This window comes from Lagopus muta, chromosome 3 (genome assembly GCF_023343835.1).
Source record: "Lagopus muta isolate bLagMut1 chromosome 3, bLagMut1 primary, whole genome shotgun sequence".
NCBI lineage: Eukaryota > Metazoa > Chordata > Aves > Galliformes > Phasianidae > Lagopus > Lagopus muta.
This window is the reverse complement of record NC_064435.1, coordinates 94,230,046-94,254,757: the sequence shown is the minus strand read 5'-3', so window position 1 is coordinate 94,254,757 and position 24,712 is coordinate 94,230,046. Positions and strand designations below refer to the sequence as shown.

Genomic DNA, 24,712 nt, shown 5'->3' with positions numbered 1-24,712 from the left:
ACAGTTCTAATTCTGCAGGTATGAGTTTTCTCCTCAACTCGGCCCAACTTCCTACAAATACCACTCCATATCTTACCTTAAGGAGATTCGTCAAGTAGTTCTTCAGGAATTCTTTTAGTCGTTTGTACAATTCCAAACCCACAAACTGAGCACCTCCAGGTGTTTGACCTTTTTTTGATTTAGAAGGAGGTACTCCAGCTCCTCGTGCTTGATTGGACTGGTGTACACTAGTACAGTAGTTATAAACATGACTAACAAGGAAGTTAAGGAATATCTGTGTGAGCATAAGCTATTAAGAATTAAAAAGAAAAACCAATAACATGTTAATTTCAAGAAGCTGTTTTCATATGGTCATAAATGACCTAACCATAATACATTACAAGACACGCTAACCAATGGAAAATAAAAACAAAGCTAGGAAAAATAATTTTAAGCAGAATTACCTGTAGCAGAATGCGCAGAACACTGCAGAGTTTACAGCAAATACTGAAACAAACCCTGAATTTACATAATGCTCCACTTAACAAGACCACCAGGAAAACAAAGCTGTACAGTTTGTCGACGTTATCCCAAAGTAGTAAGTGGAAATCACATTGTTTGAAACACTTCATGCAAGTAAGCGAAGTGGAAGAAGCTGCATTCCACAAAAAAGGAGACTAACACTGAAATTCAACTGGATATGAACTTGGATGCTACAAGAAGTTACTCTGATGATTCACTCAATAAATTATTAGCCAACAAGAACTAAGGTGCTAAGCAGTTACACTTCTGTTGCGAGTCTGAGGGCAGCTGTCTCTGTGACCCCCCTTGTTAGAATAACACTGCAGTAAGTAATCTGCAAGGTCTAATACGGTTTTCACTTCCATTCTAACTAGCAAGCCAAGCTTTAACCACTAGACAGGCTTTGCCTGCGGTATGCCACACATTAGGAAATTAGTACAGTACTATAGTACAGTATAGTATTATAGTATTGCTGAGCTTTGACTTGTATCTTTCCCTTCTGAAAGACCAGGACAGGAAAACGAAAGACATCTGCACAATTAAAAACACAGAAATGAGAAACCTACAATATAAGATGCATCACAGTCATTGTAAGCAGCAGACTTGCTTCTAATTTTTAAACAGTAAAACTTAAGCAGAAAAATCTCAGAAACCATCCACTTCTTTGCAATTTCTATAAAAAAAAAAAAATAGAAAAGAGAATTTTAAACTGAGTTTCCCACTTACAAGTGCACTCTGCATTCCAGGGAAAGAGGCTTGTAGTCTTTTTTGATAAACTTGAAAGGAGCAGTCTGCTAAACCTTCTAAACAAGTGATTCATTTCAGCTCCTAGCTACTTGTTTGTTCAACTTCCCTGGCACTGCCACTACTTTCACCATCTACACTCCTGTTTCAGAATTCCCCACTGAAGAGAGTAATGTTATACAGCACAATTTTTTCTCTGGATATAAAACTCACTCTTCTCACAAAGAAGAAAAGCAGGGCTTATCTCACTGCTTAACTTCAAAATACGTAGCATGCTCTGAATTGCATATGGGAAGACCCTTCACAGCGGCACAAGGAATTTAGGGCTTTGATTCATAAGCACTCAGCTGGAATCTTCCATCCTCCTTCCCCTAGCTCTCCTAAACCGAGTGGCTTTGAGCAAGCCTAAGAATAAAATGACAGTGGGTAATTCTTACAGGTTTGGTAAATACTGCCTGGTGGTTGGACCAGATGATCTCACTGGTCCTTCCAACCTTAAGGATTCTATGATTCTAAGTTCTGCTTGCAGCAAAGTACCTGCTAGGAAATACTTCTGTGGATATTTTCACATAGTGATTCTCACACTATAACAAGGAGAGAAGTTAATTTACCAATGGCCTGCACTACAGTGAAATCGCACTCCTCAGGCTTCTGGCTGCTATCTTCAAGCTTACACTAGCAAACAAGCAAACCACCTACAGGATGAACAGACTGATCTCTAACTTCCACCTCATTCTTATGGCAAAAGGAGATTAGATCTACTTATCTAAATTAGAATTTGAGGTGGGAGATCAAAACGAAGCTTAAAAATTTATACACCACTGTGTGAATTATGATGAAAAATCTTTCATAGCTTTATTTTTCCTTAAAGCTCTTTAAAATGTGACACAAGAAGCATCCAGATACGAAAACTAGTTTTACCACTTTCAGTACAACATACACTGCTTTTGGGAATCTTTACTTTAAAAAGAACAGGTCAGAAGAAGTGTTCCCCACAGCACTGTTCCATAACGAATCCATGGCGCTGCACATCATCGTTTGCATCGAAGGAAAACATCCTGACATAACAACGCACCTGAGTGCTTCACCTCATCTTTGCCACCTGGTTTTTCAGTAGTACAGGAGCTCACACACACCACCATCGGTTTGGGCTGGCCAAGTGACTGCCGTTACATTGGCCATCTTCCTCTTCCCACATCATTTGCTGAGCAGTTCTGAACTTTCGTCAGCATGGAAAGTGAAACACGCTCAGCAGCACTGCAAATACACCACCAAAACAGAAGCTTGAGAGTGCCATGCCACCTCTAAACTAACTTCTGCCTCAGAAAAATGCTAAAATACTCCATGCAGGAGTTTCTTCCTGAAGAAGCAGGTGCAAAGAAAAATTACAGGAGACAAGCATCAGTTCTGTAATACAACAGGAAAACACTTGGATTTTGTGTAGATGGTACAGAGAACTCCCTAATTTTAAGTAGAGTCCTTAAATGTAAGTAAACACAGAACTCCTATTTTCTTTTAAATGGATTCCCCTAAGTGGGGCAGCTGGGTCCCAACAGCTTTTCCATATTGCTGTGAAAAATCAGCATAGCTGCAATGTCTGCTTGGGGAACAGAAAAATAAAAAAGGAACTGAAGAGAAAGTAGAAATAGTATAGTACAAAGCTATACAGCAGAGCAGAGTTACGTTAAGGCTTTTGAAAAGGAGGAGGTACGCAACAACAACAAAGCCAAACAACTTCCTAATCGGTTTCCACCGCCGCTTCTAATCCCTTTCACATAAAAATCAGTTTTAGGCATAAATTTGTTATTTCGATTATAACCAACAGCAGCAGCTGGCTACACGCTGAGTACTCTGTCATTTCAAGGGTAAGTCAGGGTAGAACAGTTTCAGATTTGGCTACGCTTGTCAAAAATTTGCATTTTGGTGAATTATTCCAAAGCTATGCAAGAATAACGTATATATAGGAAGTAATTGAAAATTTTGACAAAATATTGTTTTCTATAAGCGTAAAACCACCTCTAATGGAAGCATACAAGTTATTATTGAAAAAGAGAATTATTTCACGTATTTTCTTCAGAAAGACTGATTTCAACACAGATGCACCCAATTTTATACCACAACCTCATGCGTACCTAAAGTTTCCGAGAGAAGTAGACACATCCACATGACTTAAACTGCTTATTAACCACATTAATCAAATTCTGTGCAACTTCCTGAAATCATGAGGTTGTCAAGATCACATCACTTTTCAAAATAAGTGCTTTCAAGTTGAATTTCAACCTTCTGAGGAGTTGCAATGGAAAAACAAAACAAAGTACCACAAAATAACCAAAGAAAAAACTCACAAAAATAAACAGAAAACCAGAAGAGTTAATTCTTTTCAGGGAGGTATCAGCAAGTCTCTTCTACGTGTGTTAAGTTCAGTAACAGAAATTTGCAGATACCCTACAGAGCTTAAGCAAAGCAAAAGGAGGAAGAAAAAGAATCCTACATTTCAGTCTTTGTACGACGTACTACTGCTTTGTTAAGCCATTCCCACTTTAGTCAAGGAAGGACTGAGGCAGAGAATGACAGGACCTGCTACAGAATCAGTCATGCATTTACTATGAGAATTCAGGCATAAATGAATGATATATAAAAATGAATACTATGGGAATTCAGGCACAACTCTGATACGTTAATGTATGTCTGAGATCTGAGAAACTTCCAGCAAAAACTATTTGAAGACTAGCAGGTAACATTTTGTTTCACTCCACATGGTATAAGCTCAAGAGAACTGCAGAGAAATACTGAAATGCAAGGGAAAAAAAGGCATTTGCAAACATAAATACGTATATAAAGTCTACAGTCTTTATTTGAACACGCAAGAACCAACATAACTGAGGCTGTTTTTAGGCTTAAAGTTCTTGAATTGGCAGAAGTCTGTTTTCTACAGAATATTCTTGGTTACTATAGAAGCAAGTAGAATAGGAAGCAATCAGCACAGAGAAGAAAATTAAAGGAACTGATCACACTAGTATAAATATACTCTGCACTTCTTTCAATCCAAAGCAGCAGTTTTCACAAGAATACCTAAGACCATGCGGTTATATCTGCACTTCTGCACAAGTAGTAGTAGATCCTTCAAAAAGCATACATACATACCATTACTTCTATCTTCACATTCCACATAAGCATTAACCGGTAGAAATGCTAACAAACGTTGCATTGGATTTAAATAGGATCAGTAGTAGACAGCTGAGGTTGCTTTGATATATCCAGAGTAACCTCAAACAATTTAACACCGAAATGAAAGAATGGCTTTGAATGAAGGCATCTCAAAAGGAACACTTCCTGAGGTTTAAGAACTGCATGTCCTAACAAGCTGGTATCTTTTTCTATGCAGAAAGACTAACAGCCTGCTCAGAGGAAAAAACCCATGCTGTACTGCCTAGTAATATCAGGTCCATGTGATCAGTACTTCTGCTTATTAAAAACCTTACTAAAGACAGGATTGCTAGTGAAAGACCTAGGACAAAGATTCGTACAGAGACCTTGGCAAATAGCTGCCAAGGGAATAACTTGATGCTGCTTGGGCAGAATGTTGAACTGGTACTGACTATCCACAGGTAAGAACACGTTGAATGTATTTAGTATTCTATTTTATGAACGGGGAGATTACCCTAAGTTATCTGGCATATTTAAAATGTTAATACACTATACCATCATTTAAGGTTTTTCTTTTTGCTAACATCTGAGATGAAATAACTACTTCAAAAGACACATCACAATAACCTTTTTTGATATGCTTACTTACATCTTATATACTTACTTACAATTACTTACATTTAATGCAATGGATAATCAATAACCCATGCTACATGCTATATAGTTAATCTTCTATTTACCTATTTACCTATTAAGGTACTATTTACCTTTCCTGGATGAAGTTGATGCTTGCCACGTAATTCTACTCTTACTTATAACACAGCTTCAGACATTATTGCTGCAGGAGTTACTGGGCTCTGTGGTACCAGGAACAGTCTAATTATCTGGGTAAGAGACAGAAAAGCACCCAAATAACGTACTTCATTTCAACTGCGGAGGGCCAGGGGGAAAACAGTCATCTTTGAGAGCAAGCAGCATTTTAAAAGAATTTTCTTTCTAAATGGAAACTGTACATTCTCAACAGGAAATAAAGAACATGCACAAGAATGTAATTATAGTACAGTTCATCAGAAGTTTGTAAGCAATGGTGAACAGATAGGACTGCTGAGGTGCTCCGGCACAGCAAAAGAGAACCACATGAATATGTACAGTACTAAGAAACATTTGGTAATGGTCTGATCTGACAAAAAAAAAAAAAATCACCTTGAAATCAGAAGCATAAATTAATCTAGATTAGTAAGATTAGGGATAAGGATCTTCCGAACTACCATTCAGAAACAAGATTTCTTGGTTCATCTCTCCAGCATTCTCAAATCGAGAAAACCTTTGGAATAATCCCTGTATTATTTCCACAAGAAAAAAAAAAGAGAAAAATACCATCTTGAATACAAGCTCTGACCCATACTCAGAGATTGAATCCAGTGTTTCACACAGGAGACTCTTTAAATATAGAGAATAGACAAGAAATTGGACGTGCATCCTAACAGTCTGAGCTACTCAACTCCTTCTAAGATTCATTTGGGGAATAAAAAAAAAAAAAAAAAAAAACCACTACAAAACTTGCACACCTCATTTCAGTTCTGGCCAGACAGAAGTAAGGGCAGCTGTGCTTACATGAATGGTTACCCTCCTGTTGTGAATTAAAGAGATCACACACGTTATTTCAGAAGCAATATCTTGTCCAAATAAATAAATAAAAATAAAACAAGTAAATAGAAGAAAACACAACACAGTGGGAAAGCATAGGCAGATAAAAAAAGAAGGATGAAGAAACGACCACACTGTCCACAAAATTTCTAAAGTTGGTGCTGCATGATCCAACACTTTTAAAAAAAGAATAGGGTTGATCTTCAGACAGTACAGCTGCAGCTGAAACAAATCTGCTTTGCTTTCCAATCCAAGTTTTTTCATAGTCAGAGTCTCCTGAAAATAAGTCTATCAATCTACTGGAGCTGCTGAGCAAATGTTTCATACACGGCATTCAAAAGGGCAGAAACCTTTAAAGCACCATTTTGGACGTATGCAGTTGATACAGAATGCAAACTCCATTCTTATCACCACAGCTGTTTCAACACTCAGCCTAATCAGTGCCAAATATTCTGAAGTACCATATTACTAAATTAATCCACAAATAGAAGTCAACCACCAGAATTACACACTAAACAAATTCACTTATGAAAGAAACAAAACTTACTTTAAACTTTTCAGGCCCAGCCTTTCCTGCTGCTTCTCTTGAAGCAGCAGCAAGAAGGAAATGAGAAGTTAATGTGCAACATACCTCTTTTTCATCCCACGAACATTTGGGAATATCAGGTAGAGAAGAAAAAGGCAAATGTTGTAAGAATAACAGAATACTAAGTATGTAGGTCACCTCGAAAGTAATGCTCATTTGCTTCCATGGAAACTACAAGAGCATAATAACACTACTTGATAGAGCACATTCTCAGCTACAAAACACTACTTTTCAACATAATCATCACCATTAACGATGCACTTTCACCAGCTATGAACAACAGTCTGCATGGCAGGCTCCTAAAAATTCCCCGTCAGCACTGCTGAAACGTACCAGCCACCAACTCACCATACCAACATCCACTGCATAGACTGCACTGCTGTTCAGCAAGAGTCCACGAATGTCAGTGGATGCCAGTTTTTCTATGTGGAAGAATTCTATGACACCTTTACTTCATACACAGTTTCCAATCAGATGCCTTCTGTCAGACTGCCCCTCCAACTGCCATTTGCCACAGAGCAACAAAATACAATGGAATACTGTCAGGAAGTTTCAGCCTCTACTGCCATACTAACACATGCCACTGATCCTGCAGACCAATACAATAAAATAGGAGGCGTTCCAACGTTGCATTATGTATGAAGCTTTTCAGACTTTGTAGATTTCTTTCCCTTGGTCAAGAACAATACCACTACTAGCACCACAAGGAATCCGTCACCTCAAGTCTTAGAAAAGTGCTGATCCTAAACCAAATGATATTCCATCTTCTCATCTCTACTAAAGAAGTAATCTGGACGCTCAGTGTTCAAGGTTTTTTTCCTCCTTAGGAGCACAGTGTTGGCAGGTACAGATAGGACTCCGTAACCATTCTGATCATGTAATCACATGTACAGAAAACCAACTTCTGTCTTCTTACAAAGCTCACAGAATCACAGATCCAATTACCTTATAGCCTCAAAGCTTGTGTTTTTGAATAAATTAACAGTGACTAAAACTTGATGTGCAATTCCAAATATGTACCAAAAAAGCTTTGAACATGGTTTTATGTATCAGAATAATAATCTATACAAAATACCTCAAAAAGTAAGAAAAATATCAGAGTTGCTTGAAGCAAGAGAGGAAATCTACTCAATTATTGTTTCTTTAATCGTAGTTGTCTACATGCTTGGCTGTACTATAATCTCTTTAAGGAGCACTTACTCTGCTATATTATAGGTTTGTAAAGCAAACACTGACCAACAGATGCAAAACAGGTCTGGTGAGAAGTTTTATCTTACTGTGGTTCCTCATCGAATCCATTTATATATGTCTTCCTCAACAGGGCAAAAAAGTAGGATTACTCAGTTTCCAAACAAAGTTTGGAAGTCAAACACTGAAGCTGTAAAACAAAGAGAGGCACAATTCTCCTTAAAATTAGTGATTAAAGGCCTTTACACATTACCTGACAGAAACAAGTTGCTCGAAATCTTCCAAATAGTAGCTTAGTAAACACAGATAGCAACAGTTCCCAGCATAAGAGATGATGGAAAATTTCAACAGTTCTTAGAGTCAAGCTAGAAATTCAAGATAAATCCATTGCACATCCCCAAAGTAGCTGGAACGTTATAAAACCAACTCAGAATAAAGTACTATTCTGAGGTTAAGGAAGGAGAAATTTTCAAGGTAACTGGACATGACTGCAAATAAGATCCATAGCATAATGACAAAAACTAACATAAAAAGGGAGAAATTTTTTTCTGTTTCTTTCACTGTATCATTGACTCAAAATTAGACTTATTAATAGAATCACTTTAAATATCTGTTCTGTCAAAGATGATCATAATCAGATCTGAAACTCAGACGTATACAACATTACAGTTTTTCAGACAACAGATTGTTTCGGATTATTTGCCAGACAAATTAAACAGAACAGGCTAATTTTCAAAATAAAAATATATTCCTAGAAGTGACTAAGTCAAATACAAAGCAATTTTGAGTTTAAATATATAAAAAAAACCCTATCTTATACTAACAATGAAAGTATTAATTGACTTAGACAGTAGGATACGTGTAGAGTTCCATATATCTGGATTTTGCCATGCTTTGTCTGGTGTAAACCTGTTGAATTCCAGCTCTTAGGTCGTCCCATATCTGGTCAAGACCAATTTGTTTAAGTCCGTGTGGGTTCTGACTCCTATTAGATGACATTTTTTATTTCCTGTAAGGTCTTCCAGTGCAGCAGCCTGAGATCTGGTTATTCCTCCTCCATCAGAATCACAAGTAAAGTAACATTCTACACTCAGTTGCAGTAACTCAGCAAGAGATTCTTTATATGCAAACAGCGATGTTTCCCACGAAGATAATCTGCATGAGAAAAAAAGAAAAACGTTTATATTATAAAACATTCTGCTAGAGGAAAGGAGAAAATCAATGGTATAATTCACACAGATAAGAAATCCATTACGAGATCTGAAGTAGAAGAAACAATTCTGCAGTTTATCAGTGTGCTATAAAATATGACTATTAGTGTCCAGATCTGCCCAAAGTCTGAACATAGCTCTATCGCTGCTGCTGACATAAAAACCTAATGCTACTAAGACAATAGAAGCAACTGTTCCAAGTAGCAGATAGTATCCTACTAACAAGTGTTTCCTTTCTATACAACAAGGAAACCCTAGTGCTTCACTCAGCTCAATGTTTAGTTATAACTCATGGCTTTAACAAACATCACGGTGGTTATCTAAGACAACCAGAAGATATTAAGTATCGTTATTTTTCTTCTTTTATCACTAAACCTTTCCAGATTTGAGGTTCTATCACAGGTAATCTTAAAATCCAAGGTATTTTAGGAAGAACTTTTATCTGGCAAATGCATGCCTATATGAATTTCTATGTTAAGTAAATGAACATCACTTTCCTGACGTGCTTGTATGAGCAAGAGAACATACAAAGAAAACTAATTGAGTGCATAAAATAAAGATTTGCTTTTATAGAAGTCCTCCTCTGCAGCAATTAGAATTAGCAATGCAGAATTAGGAGATTCCCCTAGGTGTCAAAGCAGTTAACGTGGTAAAAAAAAATTAACAAGTAACCAACTTGTAATAAATAAGGATCAACTGACATTACAGACTATCTGCTGTGAAACATTACTACGATAAAGGGAAAGAAATAGTGCCTTACGATAATGGAGCTGGCACCTGCCAGGATCATGTGCAGTGTTTCGTAACTTCAAAGACAAGGCACACTGAGGCCTGATAAACCTTACTATTTGTTTTCATCTCTTCGCAGCGCAATGTGAAGATGTTCTTCCAGCATCTAAAATTTGACGTCTGTTCTTTGTCACAGCCACTTCTAGAGTATGCACACTCCACTTGAGATTTCACAGTTTTCAAGGGTCGATATTACCTTATACCCTCCCTGCACGACCCCTTGCAAATTACAGGTGGGGGAGGGCTGGGAAGGGATGACAACATTTAGGTTTTTCAATCAAAGAATCAGCCTTTCCACAGTAACACAGAAGTTAACAAACCTCATAGGCCTTTACTATCCATCATCTCTAAGCATTCAAACCTCATTTCAAAGTAAAAAAAGACAACATTTAGAAGTATTTCCATTACATCAATCTGTGCAACAAGTACTGTCTCATTTCAATCTGTTTCTAAAGCTAATTTTTCTTTTACATGAGCAACGATTACTGGGAAGATTAGGGGGAGAAAAAACAGGAACAAAAGCAATATATAACCTATAAAGGGCATATAACACTCTGCTTTGCGTTTCTACAATTATTTCAAACTAATAACAAAGACACAATGGAACAATGCACCATGCTGAAGCGTAAAACAAATCATATCTTATTCATATTTAATGTCCTAAACAAGGGTGCTACAGAAGTAAAGATGAAGGAATTTCACAGCTTTGCAATGAAAGCCAGCAAGTTCAAAGGTACAAGAGCGGCTATTCGGTCTTCTTGAGGCACAGTTTGAAGGGCATTTACACACCCACAAGCTTGCACTAAGTCCTAGTAGTCCTACAATCCTATTGCGCTGTAAGAGGAAGCAAGCTAACTAATTTCATCTCTAGAATCCAAGATAATCAACTTTTAAATTCTGGTACTACTTCAACTCTCCACGTAAGCAAAAAATGACAGTCATGAACCTATATATTACTCTGTCAGCACCCATAAAAAGTGACTGACCATTACTCCTACTTATCTGTAAGAAGTAAACAGCCTCGAATATGACGTAGTTTAGTAAAAATAAATACTACATATGTGAAGAAAAATAAACAAATACATAAACATTTGTCCCAACTCCTACAAAATACTTGGTCAATGCATAAAAGTTCACAACAGAAGACTAATCCCTTAATTAGCTAAGAGAAGGTGCTAAAACCATTACAACAACCCTCTCAAGGATGCCATTCTGTCACACTGCCCCGCTGCTGCCAAAATACAATGGAACATTGTCAGGAAGTTTCATCCTCTACTGCCATACAGCAAAATAAGCTGCTAGATGTTGTGGGCCAACATAATAAAACAGGAGGCACTGCTTTCAGAGCAGTTCTTATACTTCTCCCAAAACTTCAGAACAGAGAGATGTGCTACTCCCTTTCCATTACCCAGGGTGGAACACAGCTCACATGCAAGGCATCAGATCTCACTTGAAAACAGTCGCTTGAGTTCTACTGACCTTTTAATAACAAGCTGTATTTCTTTTAGCTATCCCTTACGAGGAAAATAACATGCACGTTGGATAGGTTCTATAGAGAGTAAATTTTCAGGAATCATATGACAAGCACACCGAAATCTGCCTGATTTACAGTGTCTCCAGTCATATAGTAGAACTACTACTTTATTTTGACGTCCCAATACAACTTCTGCCTTCACAGCTATACAGCCCATGCACTGTTCTCTCATAACCACTTATTTCCAGACTATAGTTTTTAAGACAGTTTACTTCTGTATCTGTATAAATAATTACAGATGGAATTTGAAGCTGCTCGTTTCTTGACCCACTAAAAACTTGCAGGCTTTTCCCAACTGATCAAGATCCCAGGGAGCCTTGTTTTTGTTGGGATGGATGTGGGAGATTTTTTTCTATTGTTGTTATTGTTCTTGATCTTATTTCCTCCCACTCTCCTGTATTTCAGCAAGACTGATCAAGAATTTCAACAGATCTCTTGTACTCGGCAATCAGCAACTCTTAAAGAGGCTATCAGCATTTGGCTCCCAGAGTCTCATAACCTAGTAAGTCTATTTACTCTTCGCATATCCCCACTTACCAATTACAGGCAGCTCTATAGATATAAAACAGTCTAAGATTTCTCAAGTCATGCAGAAACATCTTTAGGAAAGGCACGTAAATGAAGAGAGCCAAGAACAACACACCTTCTTCCACTGCCAGCTAATCCACAAGATGCAATTTACAACATTACAGAGCTACAAGTATTAGCTTGGGCAGGATGGAGGACAACTTAAAAATTCTCTTTCACTTTTTACTTCCGTGTCTTTACTTCTGTGGGTTTTTTTGTTGTTGTTAAGGTTTTTTGTTCAAGTTCTCAAATCTCACAAATCCTAAAGGATACAGCCTCCACTCTAGCACATTTATTTCTGAAGGGGTGGAAAGAGGCAGAAGAAAGAATTCTATTTTGCCCCTGTAATCACTTGCACTAGTCATTTATGATTTCTAAGACACTTTCTATAATCACATGCCTCCAAATTAATTATTACCACCTAAGTTTAAGTGAGGTTATCATTATGAATTCAAAACTCCAACTGAACATAGCTTAGTTGAGCCACGGTCCATTACACAACATTTTATAGCACTGAGATTTCTGTCCAGAAGTGTTCTAGGTCACTAAACTGTATAGCCAGTTTACTCATGTAAAATGACCTCGTCCTTACAGCAAGACTAGAAGCAAACAAGCAAGCGTACACTTCACACAGCACAAACATGTAACTAATCAAAACCTAGAGAATCTGCCTATAGTAGGCATTTATTTCCACCACATTCCATCAGAATGAATCCACAACTACTGTTTTATAAAAAAAAGTTATTCAAAAATCGCAACAAATTATATCAAACCAGAAGAGAAATATTCCTTTTCCCTTTTCAACTCAAGCAAAGATATTTAATAAACAAATTATGCAAGTTACAATGTTCAGTTTTTCTGTATTATTATTACACACTAATGAGCTACACATAGTGTGGAAATCTTCAGTTCATCTTTTTTTCAGGAGTTAAATTCGGCCCATCTCATTAAAAAAAAAGAAAGAGCGCAAGCGAAGATGCTTAATTTGACAGTACTTTCAATACCCAGCTATGCTCAGTGGTGTACAGTTTGAACAGTTCCTAGTTTACCTTAACGAGCTCTAAAACTTGAGCTGACTCCTGCCTTCTTTCGGCGAGGTACCACTCCGATGGGCAGTACCTGCAGCTCTACCAGAACACCCTTCTACCTTCATTCATGCACTAATTAATGACTAAGCTGCCAACTGGAAAAACAAAAGTTATTCCTCACAGATAGAAAGATATAAAAATACAGATGAATTTAAACACTTAAGCAAAACAAGGAAGGAAATTGCAGTTTTCACATGTTCTTAAGTTATGCATAACTGTGCTCACTAAAAGCCTTTTTTTTTAACTGACATGGTTTTAACTTGCACGCCTAATTTCAAGGATTTTTCCAAAAGATGACAGTACCTGAGAGCATAAAGTTTCAGTGTGCTGCTTTTTTACCTCTCTCTGCTTATTCTTTTACCGATTCTCAACACTGTTCCACGGCTTCTTGTTTTCAGCTTTACCCATATCTTGCTAGAGCAAACAGTTCCTGCAGCTAATGACAAGAATCTCAGTACAGCAATGCAACAGCTAGTGCAAAATGAACAAGTGCTGCCTCATAAACAAAGGCTAAGTCTAGACAAGGTAAATTTTCCTGGTACATCTACACAGTCTTCTCCACTGGAAGCTGAAGTAAACTTTTGTAAACACTAATGATCTACTAAGAAAAGTTTCATAGTAGTCTTACTGTATTGACATCAACTTTGTAAATAAGAGACCACACCCCTAACACAAGTATATTTCTGAAGTGAATGCTTTCTCTAATTTGAAATCTCACATCTTTTTGCGTTGCAAACAAGACACAGGGTCCAGTTCTGGGCTCCCCAGTACAAAAAAGACAGGGATCTCTTGGAAAGAGTCCAGCGGAGGGGCACAAAGATGGTGAAGGGCCTGGAGCATCTCTCCTATGAAGAAAGGCTGAGTGAACTGGGTCTGTTCAGCCTTGAGAAAAGGAGACTGAGAGAGGACCTGATCCAGGTCTATAAATATCTAAGGTGTGGGGGGCAGAATGGCGAGGCCGGACTCTTTTCAGTGGTGAGTGGAGACAGGACAAGGGGAAATGGCCAGAAACTGGAGCATAGGAAGTTCCGCACAAACATGCGCAAGAACTTCTTTACAGTGAGGGTGACGGAGCACTGGAACAGGCTGCCCAGGGAGGTGGTGGAGTCTCCTTCTCTGGAGATGTTCAAGACCTGCCTGGATGCCGACCTGTGTGACCTGCTATAGGGAACCTGCTTTGGCAGGGGGGTTGGACTCGATGATCTCTGGAGGTCCCTTCCAACCCCTACAATTCTGTGATTCTGTGACTTATCATTGTTTTTTCATTTGTTTTAAACTGAGTGTGCAGTGATAAGTCTTATAGTTTCTTTTCAGCTCTTGCCCATGGAAAAATGAAGGCAGCTGACATGAAGAAAATACTGAGTGCAGAGAATCAAGTCAAGATATGAGCACGCTGAAGAGAAGTGAGAAGCCTTTGACAAAAAAGATGACCCTCAGAAACAGTTTATCTGCACTCCTGCTCTGTGACTTAAAATACAAATGGATACAACCTGAATTTAAAACAAAAACAACTCATGGCTGGGTGAACAACACTGACCAAGGTGCATTTACTGAATTAGCAAGAAAGGTGGAGCTGATGAAAACGAGGGAGAGCCAGTTGTGAAAGCACAACGGCAGATACATGATAGGCCAAGCAGAAGGCAGAACAATGAACCTTGCTTTTCTTAAAAAGCAAGTTCAGCAGTAGTAAAAGCAGGGAATCATACTGCATTTGATTTAGCAAGAATGAACACAGAAGGCTCTGGAAACCAAAATTTGCCTAAAATTTTCCCTAATGGCTTAGGGACCCTACTTATCCTGAAAGATCAATTCTTACAGAGAAAAAAATTTCTAAAAGCCCTTACCAGTTTACCCACTTACCAATTTAGTGGGTTAGAACACTGATCCTACAGGTCTACACCAAGAAAATTTTGGTCTTGTTTTACAGTTCACTTCAGTCACAGTATCACAGAATCATAAGGCTGGAAAAGACCTCTAAGATCATCTAGTCCAACTGTCCACCTACCAGCAATGCTGCCCAATAAACTGTGTTCCTTAGTACCACGTTCCTTAGTACTTCAGGACATGCACGTGTCCTGAAGAGCTCCGGGGACAGTTACTCAACCTCTTCCCTGGGTAGCCCATTCCAAGGCCTGACCATCTTTAGAGATGATGTTTTTCCTAATATCCAACCAGAACCTCCCCTGGCACAACTTCAAGTCATTACATGTTGTAGTGCTGCCAGTTACCTGGGAAAAGATGCTCATTTCACTACAACCTCCTTTCAGGTAGCGCTCTCTACAACTAAGATCTCCCCCGAGCCTCTTTTTCTCCAGACTAGACAATCCCAGTTCCTTCAGCTCCTCCCTCATAAGGCTTATGTTCCAGACCCTTCACCAGCTTTGCTGCCCTTCTCTGAGCATACTCCAGGGCCTCAATGTCTTTCTTGTAGTGAGGGGCCCAAGAATGAACCCAGAACACAAGATATGGCCTCACCAGAGCTGCACACAGGAAGACAATCTCCTCCCTGCTCCTGCTGGCTGTGTTTGAACATTCAATTCTCTAAGCGTCAGCACAAATCACTTTGCATCACAGCACCATTCAGTGCACCAACACATACAAATTCATACTGACCTGCTAAACATAAAAAGCAATTTTCACTTGTAATAACGTTTCCACTGAAACTTTCTACACTGCTCTTGGAGACTGGTGATTCCTATCTCTAAACAGTACTGATGTTTACAAGTGTCAGTCAGCCCTGACTAGAATCTCCTCCCAGCAGCATACTAATTTCACAGCATCTTCCATCTTGGTACTTCCGTAAGAGAGCAGCCTCATTGAAGTCTAAATCAGGATTCACGCGTGATTTTTTCTGGACCAACTAAGATGTCTAAACTATGAAAGCACAATCTTACAGCAAGGAATTTATACTGCACAAAAAGAGATTCGTATCATTTCAGCTACATTTCAGCTAGTTTTTAATCACTTTTAATCTCCAATGGCTGCAAGTGGCAAGACTGGTACAAAAGTGAAACATCTTAACATCTTAAGCGAAGTAGAAGTTGAAACTGATGTACATCTCTAACAGCCACACCTAAGCCCTTATTATCCCACACCATTAGGTCTTAAAGCTAAGCCTGCACCTAACAAAATCCATTTTAATCAATTTACTTAAGCATGTTTGTCTTTGCATTTCACTTCTCCTACTAGTGATGGCACACCCATGCTTATTATCAAAATTCTGTTATCTCTGAAAGCCTAGATAGTAAAAGAACAGTCTGCTTTCTTAAGAAATTGCAAATTTTCAATAAGCATCTTAAATTGTATATGAAGTTTCTCCCTTGACTCCCCGTAACACTTGCTCATGGTATTACTATCACGAAAAGCAAGACAGAAAGAAAAGCACCCAACAAAAACGGTTTTCTATAATCCTTCTTCGCCCCTCCACCTCTGTCCTCCCCAGTTAAGTCCTCCAAACCTTAGACAAACTTTCCAGATTTTTTATTTTTAGACAAAATTCCAAAGTCTACAATGCTGTGACACTGGATGAAATGAAAAACTTACATATGGAATTAAGCTTAAATTACAGAGAAAAGCAGGGTGAACCTCATACAGCTAATTACTCACAACGCAAAAAGTTCTGAAATCTAACTACGTTCCAATGCCTCAGTTACACTACAGTAAGGTTCTAAGTTACAGCACTACATAATTGCGTATCAGAGCTGGACGACTTTGCTACTTCATTACTTAATTCAGTCTGTAAGAGGTCCCAACTGTGCTGTAAAGCAATCAGTAGCCAATCTGTGGTAGTTCCTCCATTGAAAAACCTCCATTTCTCACAACAAATACTTACTTTAAAATATATATACATACAAAAAACAGAAAAAAAAAAAAAACAAGCTCAATGATTCTCTGTAGCTTTCCAAGCACTGAATTTTCTTACGTTTGTCTTTTCCTTAAGGAAAATCCCACTTCAACGAGTAAGGGCGACTCAATGGTGTCAGCACTAATAATAAAGATTTAAGTTTACACCCTATACAGGGTGTAACTTGCTTGCTTCCTCACACACACCAAGTTAAGGCTGCACAGTGAGTACAAAGGCAGAACCACCACCCAGCTACCCTACCTAACCCACTCCTGCCCTCAGCAAATTGGAAAATGCTGGTTAAAAAGCACAATATAGCTCAACGTGCATCAGCACTCATCTATCCTATACTGACAGTTCCAAATCTTCACAGCAGTAACGCACATTTGTGACGTTAAAACAAGTGTAAGTGAGACATCTTTGAAAAGACTTCACCCACTAGGAAAATCTGTAAAAAATATTAAGTTTGAATGCCAGAGAAACTTCAGGTATAACCAACTACATAACGACTGGCTCCCGGTATGCGGCTCATCATCAAATTGGGCTTACTGAAATACGTGTAACTACGCAGAACCACACACTGCTTGAGGAAGTTAACACTACTCACAGATCTTAATGTACAAACTGTAAGGAAACACTTTTTTAAGCAGAATTCCTGAGATAACTTTTTCAAAGTACCCGCTATTATCTCCCTAACAGTACAGCTAGAATACCCTACATTACACCACGATGGAGAATAAGTCAAATTCAAAAAAGCCACCTCAGATCAGTATCCGAATGAGGGTATGCATCAACATAGCTTAAATTAATTTCAGTGTTTTATAGAAATGCAATGAAATTTTCTCACGCAGTGGAAAAAGGACTGTAGTGAAAGGAGGGTAATTTAGTTAAGCCAGCACAATCATTTTGTCAGTCCAGCAGTGAAACGTGTATGCCTAATTCAGGTGCCCAAACTGTAAACTATTCTCAGTATAGAACAGACAAATGAAAAGGTTTCCTCCACAGGGGTTCGTCAGCTCAGAAGCCCTGTTCAGTTGCACTGAGGAGTTGTCGCTCAGTTGAGAAAGTTGAGAAAGATCGAGTTGTCAAAATTAGACACCAAACTCGGATTCTGAATTTCAGTGCAGAAATTACTCTCCAGATTCAATGTATTCCCCACACTGCCACAGGACAGCAGTATTTAGTGTTTAAATCATACTCAAATACATCACAGTAAGATCAGTTATATCTCATAACCTTAAGAACCAAAGTAAGACAGACGCAAGAGATTTGGCAGCAACTCCTGAGAAACAAGAGAAGCCACAAAGCAGAGGGAAAAGACTACAGCAGTCACCAGCAGACACCAAGTGCCAGCGCAACACACTCCTAACCATCAAATGACAGAACTGCAGCAGCTCTGCAATCTGCATATCTGGAGTAAACACCATGCACCAAAGAAGTTTCTTACTACTTCCTCAAAGCTAATGCATCCTAAACACACTCTGTATCTTCTAAGTACCAACTTGAAGTATTACAACAATATAGTATTATGAGTGTTCAGCGTAATTTAAGTCACACAGCCACTAGGTATTCCTGCTCCCCACTAAAACCTTTTGGCAGGACTAAGAGGATGGTCTGAGCTGGAATTTCTTTTCCTAGACTAGCATCGGGTTAAGCATATATTAAATTGATCATATATGAAAGCATTTATTGACAAAAGGTTATTAAGGAAGTCAGTAACAAACAAATGAAAACAAAATAAGGCGAAACAAGTAAATAATCTGTAATCTCCTAATGCTTAAAGATAAACTAAGCTCACATTCCTTTCTTGTCAAAGGCACAGCTGGAGAACTTGAACACAGCAGGAGACAGCAGGTGAGCCTACAGAGGAAAGGAATATGTCAAGGGAAAAGAGGTGAGATAACAAAGAAGATTTTTAAGACAAGAAAGTAAAATCAGAAGAGCAAGAAACAAAAACAACAAACAAACAAAAAAAAACAAGAAGGATTGAGAAAGAATCCCAGTAAGGACACAGCTTTCAGCAGCAGACGAAGTTACCAGAAGACAAACAAGGTGATTAGCTGCAATGACAAAAAAAGATACAGGACTAGCCACCTCTGAATGGAGGCAATGCACAAACAAGCAGGTAAGAGGTTATCTGAGGGGGAACCTCTCCCTGGGAACACGGCAGAAGGGAGCTGCAAGGGAAAGCCTGAGCACACTTTTTGATAGAGAGAAAGCTGGGGAAGATGAGAAAAACAAAAATAAATACTTTAAGAGACGATGGTAAGGTGTTGGGAGACACACAGAAATTTAGCTACAACCACGTAGGTCCCATTCAAACCTGAGAGCCACTAGAGCTTTGCGATGGTGACAACAGGGTGAAAGCCACACGGAGCAGGCAAAGGAGAAGCGAAGACAGGCAACAAACTAACACTGGCGATGAGACAGGCTACTGGAAAAGCTCCAGGAGCCTCAGGATATAATAGAAGAGGCCTAGGACGAACATGGCCTGGGCGTGCAGTCCTTGGGCCGACGGGAGGGCAGGGGAGGTGCGGGGCTCCGAGAAGAAGGGCCAGGATCTGAGAGAGACGTAAAGCTGGAGCAACGACCGGGTCCAGGCCACGTGCCGGGAAGGGAAGGGCTGGGCGGCGGGAGGGAGGGAGGCCGGGTCGGCCTCGGGACGGGAGAGGGCACAACAGGCGGACCTGCGAGGGCAGGGCTGCCGGCAGCGGGGGCCCCCGCGGCCCAGCGGGGCGATGTAATTCTAGCGCGCGGCGAGAGCCCGGAGGTTCGAGGCCGGAGGTTCGATGCCGGAGGTCCGAACCCGTCGCACAACGGCTCCCGCCGCCTCCGGAACGCGGCGTACGCCCGGGAGAAGAAAGGCGGGCGGGTCGGCCAGGCTCAGCCGCTCCCGCTCCTCGCCGCGCTCCTCAGGGCCGAGCCGCGCTCCGTTAAGCCCTCGTCGCCTCGGCCCAGCCGGGCCTCCCCGCCTGACCCGGCTCAGCTGCGACACGGCACCGCGGCCTCCCGCACTCACCAGCACCGCACGTCCCGCAGAGTCAGGCCGCGTCCGCCCGCCCCTTCCGCCTCCGCCGAGCCCAGATCCGCCGCCGCCTCCCCTCGGCACGGCTCAGAGAGCGCAAAGGCGCCGCCCCCCAGCGCGGCCCAGCGCGGCCCGGCCCGCGGCGCGGAGGAGACCCGAGCCGTGGGTCGGCCCTGAAGGCGGGCGAGAGGCCGGCAAAGACGGCGCGGCAGAACCTCTCCCCGCCTGAGCCACCGGAAGAGATCGGCGTAGCGCGAGCCTCGCGGCCGGAACTAAAAATCACCGGCAGCCGCGGCGGGGAGGGGTTTGCCCTTCGGCTGCGCTCGGATCCGCCAGCTTCCCTGCGCCGGCTGCCCCGGCGGAAATGACAAGGGCAGGTGCGCGCCGCCGGAAGTGGCGGAGGTGGTGCGGCGGCCGCCGGCGCTGGGCCTCGTGTTCTGCTGCCCGGGGGTCACCGTGCCGGACCCCCAGCGTTACCCCGGTTCCAGAGACGTCGGGCGTGCTCGCTTCCGATCTAAAACGCTGAGAATTATGTCCGTCCACGATGAAATCGCGGATGCTTTTGTAATTATTAGGTACGGATTCTTAGCTTGTCCCAAGTCGTCCAGTCTCAAAGTTCCAGTGAGTGCTAAAGAAGATCCCCGCCTGGCGTTACTAAACTACATGGCTCTCCTCCGAATGGCAGCAAGAGTTGTTAGCTTCAAGTAAACGCTGAGTTGAGAAATGACAGAGATTGTCATAATGGCCTAAACATAATTAGAAATCTTAATGTAATTGTGAATTACAAAAAAAAAACCTCTCAGATAACAGCATTGGGAAGAGAATAGGATAGAAATTCTTCAGAAGAAAAGTTTAATCATTTGGTTTGCAAGCAAGCTGGGAGACTTGCTTTTGAAGGCCTGACTGATAGAAAAATGGATCATGAACTAAATAATTGTGTTTGTGGTCTATGAACAAATTATGTAGCTTTAATGCAAGATGATAAAATACCAACTGCTGGCTTTCGCATCATTGTCATGTGGATTGCAAGAGGGGCAGTTAATTTTTAACAGCATGGAATGGATTATGCAAAATCAGACCAAAATTAAGCTAGGTAATTACAATTAAGGTTTTGGAAAAGTAATGTTTTGGACTCTCTCCTGCCTTACAATTCTGCTGTCCTCAGGAATAAATACTCAAGGAACTGTGCTGCAAAGGAGGAGAGGGGGATTAATGGATCCTCTGTATTTTGCTTAGTCAAGGCTCTCTGCACCGTATCCTCCCAAACTATGCAGACTTTCCCTGCCAAAATGAAGTCAAATGCTGGTCTGATTTATACCTGAAGATACTTAAAGCAATTTCCACAATCATAAAAAAGTTTTGTTCTTTATATGAAGAATTCTGCCCAGAAAATGTAATGTTTCTTACGAGGAGAGAAATGGGAAAGCAACAAAGAGAAACAAAAGATTTCTTTGCTCTCCAAAATGTTCAGCTGGCTCCATCAGCTTTACATGATTTTCAAAAACCAGCCTTCTTAAAGCTTAAACTCAAAGCCCTTAGTCACTTAAGTGCCTGCAAATATATTTCCCTCTAATAATGCCTTCAGCACAGCCTGCTGAAGCGGACACAAGCAAAACCACTGATATAGCTCTTCTAATGAAACAGCTCTGGTTGAACTTGAGAAGCACAGTCTGAGAAACTGGTGTAGTATATAGAGCAGGGACGCATCAGTCAGATGGCATCACAGTGCTTTATTTTGTCCAATGCAGGCATACTTTGCAAGTATCATTCTTAGGCATGACTAAGTTTCCAGTTTGCCAGTATGGACTGCACTAGAGCAGAGTCAGTGTTAGTCATCCCCTGTGTTGCATCGCTGTGGCCAGCTCTGCACGGTACAGTAAAGATGACGACGGGTGAGAGCAAACAAAATAGTCTGGGGGAGATGGAACCAAATCCAATGGACTAATAAAAGATAATGACTTATTTTTCAGTCTTAGAAAGTAAGTTTTAGTCATGCATTTTCAAATAGTTGCATTTATAGAGGAACTCCACCACCTTCCTGGGCAGCCTGTCCTAACACCTCACTCTTCCCGAGATGTTTTTCCTAATATCCAACCTAAATCTCCCCCAGCACAACTTGAAGTCATTACATATTTTCCTGTCACCTGGGAAAAAAAGGCTAACCCTCACATCACTACAACCTCTTTCTCAGGTAGGAGTAGAGAGCTATAAGGTCTCTCCTGAGCCTCCTCTTATCCAGACTACAAAATTCCCTGTTCCCTCAGCTGCTCCTCATACGACTTGTGTTCCAGACCCTTCACCAGCTTTGTTACTCTTCCTGGGACTCAATGTCTCTCTTATAGCAAGGGGCTCAAATCTGAACATAGTGCTTGAATTGCATCCTTGCCAGTGCTGAGTACAGAGGGATATAGTCTCTAGTCCTGTTACACTATTTCTGTTACAAGCCAGGATGCCATTCACCTACCTGGCACACTGCTGACTCATGTTCAGCTGGCTGTCAACTAACACCTCCAGATTCTTCTTCTCTGTGCAGCTTTCCAGCTTGCCACTCTGCCCCAAACCTGTAGGAATGCATGGGGTTGTTGTAACCAAAATGCAGGACTCAGCACTTGGTCTGTTAAAGCTGACACAAAAAAATTGGCCTCGGTCCATTGATCCAGCCTGTCCGTATCCCTCTGAAGGGCCTTCCTACCCTTAAGCACATCCACCCTCCTCCCAGCTTGGTGTCATCTGCATACTTACTGAGGATGCTCTCGTCCCTTTGTGCAGATCATCACTGAAGATAGTAAATAGGGCTGGCCCCAATACTGATCCCTGAGGAACGTCGCTCATGCTTGGTCACCAGCTGGGATTAACTCTGTTCATCACCACTCTCTGGGCCCAGCCATCCAATCAGTTTTTTACCCAGTGAAGAGTAGGGCCACAGATAAACAAGGCAAGTGGAAAAGAAGTGGGCAAAAAGTGTGGGAGGAAGGCAGGTTCTGCACTAGATTGGGGTTTTTGCTTGAGATTTTTCTTGCTACGAGTCAGAGTGACATTTTTGGAATTCATCTGGCAACCTGGTAAAGTTGCAGAGTTGTCTGGATACTTGTCATGTACATAGTGGATAAGGATGCCTTAATGCATATTTTTCCCATCTTTCTTCATAACCAGAATGCTTGGTACTCCTTTGTGCATCCTCAAGCCCTGACAGGAGTTACAATTTCCAGATATCTGGAGTCTGTTCAGAGCAACCTTCAGCAGTCTTGTGTATCAAGAGTTTGTACCAGAACAGTTTCTCCGTGTATCTCACGCATTCTTGTGAACTGTATTATGATGATTATATGTTTTTACCTCCAGGAAGTGGCTTAAAATATGCTCCTACTCTTTTTGTTCTTAAAAAAATGCCATCAGAAATCTATAGAAAGTATTCTCTGTTCCCAAGGTAAAGACACGAAGTTTCACCCCTTATCTAAACAAACAGCTTTCTCAGAAGTCTTATTACCTCCCGATACTATGAGAGCTTTGTATTCAAATCTAACATTAACAATTTAAAGGAAAAATGTTTTGATAACCTCTTTTTTTATGAGATACTTAACAGTCATTTTCTTTTGCAGGAGAAAGTTGTTTGTGGATAATTTTATAAGTTATTGCATATCACAACAGATGTACATTTTCAGGATTTTCTTTTTCTGGCTAAAAAGACTATATCCTTTTCTTCCCTTTTTTTGTCCCCCTTCCCCTCCTAGGCCTTCACACTGTTTGACATAAGGCATATTATTTGACCTGAAAGGAAGGGATGAATGGTTGACTGCAGTATTTAAACATACTGGGAAGAAGTGATAGATTTTGCAGCTTTTCTGCTGAGCGGTGTAGCGATTGGACAGACCAGTATGATGGGAAAAGGCATTTCATCAGAGGTGCAATGACAGAAGGATCAGCACAATAGAAAGATGCTATAAAGGAAAGGGATTACTTACCTGTATCAGAAGATTTCACATCCACCGAGGAAAGCTTCGCCAAGGAGAGATGGCCAAAGAGAGATCCTTCCCCAGTGGGGTGTAAGAGAGGTGCAGCCAGGCTCCACCCCTTCCTGCCACACAGCTGAATTGCCTTTCCCTGTGCTCCCAGGGCTGGCCCAGTCCTTTCCCCAGGTGCTCAATTCAGGCTGTGTCTCAACAGTTCCCACACAAGTGGAAAGTTTGAGCGTCAGGATTATCATCATTGCTCATAAATCAGTGCCACTATCTATCACGAATGTTTGAATAAGCTAATTGAAATAGGACACCATCTGTCCTTCCAAACTCAGAGGTACCTGGAAGATTCTACCTCTTCCTGCGTTGTCACCATTTGCCTTTTGATTTTGCAGAAGTCACATTGTTTTTCACAGAGACAAACCTCTGCATATGGAAGGTAGGTAGCGCCGTATTCACAGATTGAATAAGAAAGCAGTCTTAAGAACAGCTGCACCAATAAGGTAATTTAGTTAGTCTGCTGCTCTTTCATTCACAGGTAGCTGTAGGCCGGTGTTAACATTGGCGAGCCCTCTTGCTGTCTGTGTCACCAGGAAAAGCACAGGATTGTACTTGTGCTCCAAACTTCTGATTTTGCTTTTCTCTACCAAGTGCTTTTCACCTGAACTATTGTATTGGAAGTCTGCAACAAATTGAATTTCAGCATTGTAATGAATGCCCTGACCACAACAGTAAGTGGACTGACAGAGGATTTCTAATTCTTGCTGCTGAAGACAGATGTTTGATTCTAAATCTCATAATCTTGCTATCTCTCCACCTGGGAGCTGTAGGTAGATAGCTGATCGCTATGATATTTCAGTCTGTAGGCAGAAATGGGAATAGGTTTGC

The 24,712-nt window shown here is 40.7% G+C and overlaps 1 protein-coding gene across 3 annotated transcripts in view; it reads right to left on the bottom strand.

Annotated features, from left to right (window-relative positions):
* Positions 1–21,400, bottom strand: part of CUL1 (cullin 1) — a 48,217-nt gene extending 26,817 nt beyond the window's left edge. Inside the window, exons 1-3 of one of the 3 annotated variants that reach the window (XM_048939181.1) lie at positions 19,866–21,400; positions 8,673–8,968; positions 77–251 (exon numbers count right to left, since the gene is read on the bottom strand). In XM_048939181.1, the coding sequence (XP_048795138.1) occupies positions 77–251; positions 8,673–8,812 (315 nt within the window). In that variant the 5' untranslated portion in view covers positions 8,813–8,968; positions 19,866–21,400. Of the gene's footprint in view, positions 1–76; positions 252–8,672; positions 8,969–19,332; positions 19,357–19,865 lie in introns of those variants that run through there. The other 2 variants (XM_048939178.1, XM_048939180.1) reach the window with 2 other exon arrangements.
* Positions 21,401–24,712: the final 3,312 nt, after the last annotated feature.